Genomic DNA, 6,000 nt, shown 5'->3' on the forward strand with positions numbered 1-6,000 from the left:
AGGGTTTGAACCTGGGACCTTCTGCATGCAAAGCATGCTCTCTGTCACTGAACTATGACCCCTTTCTATTGAGCCACAGCTGCTCCTCAGCTGTTTTCACAGCTGAGACTAGTGTGCTAACTCTGCCAATTCCTATAGAAGTCTGATCTAGCCACGATTATGCATACCTTAGTTTCATCCTGTTTGGATTACTGTAATTTTGGACTACTGTTGGACTGTTTTGTGAACCTCCCAGATACATGAAATGAAAATAAAAATGCACTTTATTGTCATAGACCTAGACCCTGGTCACTTGTCTTTATAGGAACCTGACTCCTTGTCCTCAGAAGAAGAGGCTCCAGAGTTAGTGGTTCAGAGAGCTGACTTGGCCATGGAAAGGTGTCACAAGGCTTTTACCTCCCCAGACCCCAGCTCTCTAGAAAAACCCCAGAGGTTGGCTCTACTGCAACCGGAGGAGGTTGCCTTACCATCCTCTGACCCTGAGGACTTGGGGCAAGCCTCTGTCAGTATGCCTGAATAAAGGCAGCCAAACTCCTATTTAAGTCTCAAACTTGCTTTGCTCTTTGTTGTAGCAACATACAGACAACCATGTCTAGCTTCTAGCATCACCCAGAGCTTTCTATTATGCTGTTCTCTTCCCATCTTGCTTACCTGAGAAAACAGATGTAACATGAAAGCTTCTCAAAATCTGATTCATAGTGAATCCCTCCAACCCAGGTTACATTGGAGGCAGAATCCATGGCCTGAAATGGTTCATCTATGTGGGGCTGCCTTTGAAAATTATTTGGAAACTTCAGCTGGTCTAGAATGCTGTGGCCAGACTGTTGACCAGAGCTGGTTTTCGGGGAGTGTGTGATTTCCTTGTTACAACAGCTTCAGTTTGTTTGTGGTTTGTTTAGTTGATTGTCTGACTGCTGATATAGAGTATGTTAGAGGGCCTGAGGGTGAGTGAATATGCCAGGGTCCTTCACTGCCCTGCATTGTCAGTGCAGCATTCTGGAAGGCCATGGTGCCATATGACCTCAGATCTGTAGTCATTTTGCCTTTCTCCTTCTGGTAAAAAGCATGATTTTATAAAGCTCAAAGCAGATCTTCAAGAAGCATAGTTCACCAATTATTTTAGTATAAAACTTCTGAACCTCATTGGATATTGGCCATTTTCAGAAATGGTATATAAACTAGTATACTGTTTCTCTCTTCACTCTGTTCCCCCCCCCTAATTTCTTTGTTTATTTGTTGTTTCCACCATCATGGTCATATTAACTTACATAAACCAAAAATACACAAATCCAGGTACACATACACAAACTCTGTAATACAAATGACTAAAATAGTAAAAAGACTAGCAGAACTTTTCATTAGAAGGTGCCCATAAATATGTAAACGTTAGTTTTAATACAAAGGATTAAAATAATAAGACACACTAACAAAACTTTACATTAAAAGATGCCCATAAAAATATAAAAGTTAACACTACTGATACATTAAAACCTTCATGTTAAATTTCATCATTACGGTTCAACATATTTGACCTCCGCAAATCTTCTCAACTTTTGGGCAGCCCCTGCAAATCTCATAACTCTTATCTGTCACAAATTTGTCAGCATTAGGGAGCAAATATATAACTTTAACTTGATCATTACCATCAGATAAATACAGTAACAGATTCAAAATAAACTTTTTCCTAGGTTCAGAATACAAAGAACAATATAATAAGTGATAAAGGTCTGCTACTACTTGAGCACCACATATACAAAACCTCTCCTAATTTATTTATTTCTTTTTTTTCTCTTTCTCTCTCTTTCAGGGCAACGGGCTTTGGCTTTCTGAATGCACTATGTAAAGCAGCAGCTGTTCTTGGAAACTTAATATTTGGCTCCTTTGCTGTCCTTGCCAAATCCATCCCTATACTCTTGGCATCTACAGTTCTCGTATGTGGAGGTTTGGTAGGACTCCGACTCCCTGACACCAGAACCCAAGTGCTGATGTAATTTGGGAAGGATTGTGGATAAAAAGCCATTTTACGATTTGTTTTCCTCTCTTTCCAAGTGTCAGATCTCCTGGCTAGATGGGCAAAGGCTTCAGATTTTCCATGCATGGAAGGTGACTGTATAGCAGAGGTCTTCCTCTCAAAATGAAATAGCTGCTATGGAAGACTAGAAAACAAATATAAGCCCTTTTCAAGAGTCTTCTATACATTCATTGAACACATGGGAGGGGAGGGGCCTATTGGCCCCACCCCCAGCATTGCATATCCTATCACCTTCAGCCCCTGATTTTCATGCGTCTGAAGGGGAGAGCCTCCAGATATTCCCTCCTCAATGCAATTAAGACCTTGATAGGCTCTTAATCGCATGAAAGAGCCTGTGTGCATATAACTGTGAATGGCCCCATTCAGAAAACACCATAAAGCAAATTCACCGTGCTTAAAGCCATGGTTTAAGGTGTCTTCTGAACACGGCCTGGCTTTCTGGCTTAACCACCATGGTTAAAGCCATGGTTTAAGGTGTCTTCTGAATGGGGCCTTTAAGATCTTCCACGTCAGATCTTCTCAAATGTGTGAAAGGTAGAGGGCGGGAGCCCGTGAGAGTATGTTGACATTGGAGGTGGAGCAAGCAAACACAACCCTTCCTCTGCCCCTTCAGTGCATTAAATGAATCCGTGGAGGCACTTCTGAAGAGGGCTATTGTTAAACCTTTATAAAACCATATATGCTGTTTCTCAACTGCTAAAAGGGCAGTTGAGTGATAAATTCATTGGGCATTGTCCCCACTGACTCACCTGCATTATGCTAGGGTAGGAATTCTGTGAATTGCCCCCTTAAAGTGTTCCTTGTGTCCAACAGATTAATTTAAGAGATTTAAGAGAGAAGTTGGCTGTTGAAACAAAATAATGGCTGTTTCATATGTGATCATTTTCTTCCATGGAGATCATCTCTGTGTAGGAAAAAGTGTTTTCCAAGCCATTTTGTAAGTGGGGTTTTGAACGGTTTGTTTTATAATGACTACAGGGCTGTATGGGAAATCTCACATCTAAAATAGCTTTTAGCCATGCATAAACTTAAATAAACTACAGCTTGAAAACTATTCTGCTAGTTTAATCCTGAAATGTTTTCTGTACCTGGAACACCTAGAAGTGAATGTTAATTAAGCTGATAAAGTAGCATCACCAAGGCCTTTCTTAGTAATATATCTTAAGCAAACATGCATCATGAGATGCAACATAAAACAGAATCATCTGCATGACTGTGCTTATATGTAGATTTTCTGCTTTCTTAGGAAAAAAGGGAGAATACAGTGGCATTGCCTTTCATCTGCTGCTGCAGATTGCCTGTTGCAGCTGAATCCGTACGTTTTACAATGAAATAATCTTACACCATCACAGCAAGCTCCTAATGGAAATTGCAAAGTAAAAGCATAACAGGAATGTTTTCAGGGCATGCCAGGCTCCCCAGAATATGTTATATTTTCTGTAAAATTAAAGTGCAGAAAAATAGTGGTCCTTTTTCCATTTTGTTAAAAAATAAATAATTTTTTTTTAAAAAAAGTACTCATCTATAAGACAAAATTTTTCATTATTTGGAATATAAATTGTGTGCCTTTTTCTTTCAGCCAGGAAGCTTTACAGTTTGCCTTGAAAAGGAAAAAGTAACTATCTTAACTGTCCCATCAGGTCTTGCAGTAGTTACTGTAGTAATGCTTCCACCCTGTTTGGACAATGCCACACTGCATACTGAACTAGGCAGAAGCAGAAAGAGATAAAAATAAATAAATCTAGGGACTGTCCACATGGAGTGCCAGGCTGAGCCAGTTGTCTTCATCAGCTATCACACCTCTGTCCTGATAAAGGTGTGGTCACTCTGGAAAATATAGATTAAACCAGTGAAGAAGGGGCAAAGTTGAGCAGGTGTCCCATTTAAAAAATCACTCTGCTTTACTCCTTCACTGCAGGACACCCTTTACTCAATTGCTTGCCCTCTCTAAACTCATGCTCACATTTTCCCAAAGAAATATATAAGGCACAACCCAGAAAAGGGTAGGCATGGCTAACTTTCTGTGGTCTGGGCCCACAATGTTTGCATTTCCAAGAAATTTTTCAATGTAGATATTCATGTCCTAATATTAATTTAAGCTCAAAATTATTGTTTTAATTGTGTGATTATTGCCAAGTTGTCAAACATCTTAATGCCAACTTAGTTTGTAAAAGTAGCCTTTTGTAGTCAGTGACACATTTAGCATTTGGTCTTCTACAGCTGTCCTTTCATTTTGAGGGGAGGAAGACTTATGGAACCCTTATTAATACTTCCAAGAATGAAATCTGAAGCCTCTGTACAGATTGGGAGTGGTGATCAATCGCCAGCTGTAAACCATGCTTTTGACATACATTGTCTATTTAGGTTCATGTGGTGTTTTGTCTGCTTCCTTTGTGAATATAATCACTGACAAATCCAGAGCCATAACTAAGCTTCAGAAGGAAAAGCAAACACCAGCTCCAAGTAGGTCCACCATGATAACATCTCATTGTTGTAATCACTGTGTTACTTTCTCAGAATCTAAAGTATTGTGAATCCAGGCTGCTGTCTTATTCAGGATGTCGCCTTGACAGAATGTAGGGAATAAGAGAAAATACAATTTTAAGATACAGAGAGGGGAGTATACAAAAATGACTAGCAGTGTCTAAAGTATGAAAGAGAACACAGACAAAGATGCAATGTGAGTTGGCAGAGGAAGGCTTGGAAAACCCAAGAGGAAAAGAGAATGTACCATTGCAATGCATTACATTTGAAACACACGATCTAACCAGATGACAGCCTGTGGCTTAAATGCAGATGTTTGATTGCTAATATTCTTTAATGACCTAGATGCTATATGTGGCATAAGGAAAACTAAATTTGCTTCAGCTATGCTGTCCACTTTCATGTAGTCCTTGTCCAACTTTCACATAAAAATTAAACAGTCAGAACTACTTATATCTCTGTGCCAGTTCATAACTCACATGTGGTATCGTTTCACTGGAGACACTCACCTTCTCACATGGACTTGAGGTGACGTCACATGCTGCAAACAAGTGCGAAGAGAGGATGGGCAAGTGGCTGCTGTTGCTGCTTTCCACCTTTCCTGTGTAATATGCAAAGGGACAAAGAATCACAGATTTCCCCTGGAGAGAAAAGGATTAGTTCCAGAATATGTTGACCATGCATCCCACTGCAAAAGAGATGTGCAACTTGCTATTTTGCATGTAAACACGAAGTGAGAAAAGAGGAGTTGCATATCAACAACATTTCTTCTCTAGACTGTTGGTAACGTTAAAAAACAATACGGTAAATACAGGCCATTTCTACGCCTGCCTCCCCCCCCCCCCCCCGAGATCGTCCTGGGATCATTCCTGTGCATCCAAATGACACACAATCCTTCCATTTGCCTGGGATAATCCTTAGGTGTAGAAAGGGCCACAGTCTAAAATGGGATGCTTTTTTTAAATACTTCAGCATTTTCTTTCAGATTCATATTCACGCTTTTAAACACTGCTTCTCAAACCTTCTTTGCAATGCTACTGCTGCCTGTTCCCAATTAAGCTTTTCCGACTGTGGCTCACCTCTCCAGCTAATGCAAGAGACATTGGCTCCAACTGTCTACTGATCCATACTTCCCTATAACTGGACTAAAAATGCACTCCCACAAGAGTCCTTCTAGTCCATTCTACTAAAATTTCCTTCTCCAGTGAAACTGATACAGCTGAGGGAGAGGACTGTTCTGCCTATTTCTTCACAGGTGTTTTTTTAAATATTAAAATAATACTGTGCATACTAGATCAAGTGCATATAAACTACTCTTGAGAAGAAAAAAATCGATCAAATTGACATAACTTTCCCCAGACTTACTTGTTTCACTAGACAGCAGAGAAATAAGTTGGTGAACTAAATCTGCATCAGTGAAACTGACACCTTTTCTCTGCAGAATTTCATACAGGCAGGAGAAGATAAAATGTGAAGAAGTCCAT

The 6,000-nt window shown here is 39.9% G+C and overlaps 1 protein-coding gene across 1 annotated transcript in view; it reads left to right on the forward strand.

Annotated features, from left to right (window-relative positions):
• Positions 1 to 2,281, forward strand: part of SV2C (synaptic vesicle glycoprotein 2C) — a 116,809-nt gene extending 114,528 nt beyond the window's left edge. The window contains exon 13 of the mRNA XM_063128645.1: positions 1,808 to 2,281. Coding sequence (XP_062984715.1) covers positions 1,808 to 1,991 — 184 coding nt within the window. The 3' untranslated portion in view covers positions 1,992 to 2,281. The remainder of the gene's footprint in view (positions 1 to 1,807) is intronic.
• Positions 2,282 to 6,000: the final 3,719 nt, after the last annotated feature.

This window comes from Elgaria multicarinata, chromosome 6 (assembly GCF_023053635.1).
Source record: "Elgaria multicarinata webbii isolate HBS135686 ecotype San Diego chromosome 6, rElgMul1.1.pri, whole genome shotgun sequence".
NCBI lineage: Eukaryota > Metazoa > Chordata > Lepidosauria > Squamata > Anguidae > Elgaria > Elgaria multicarinata.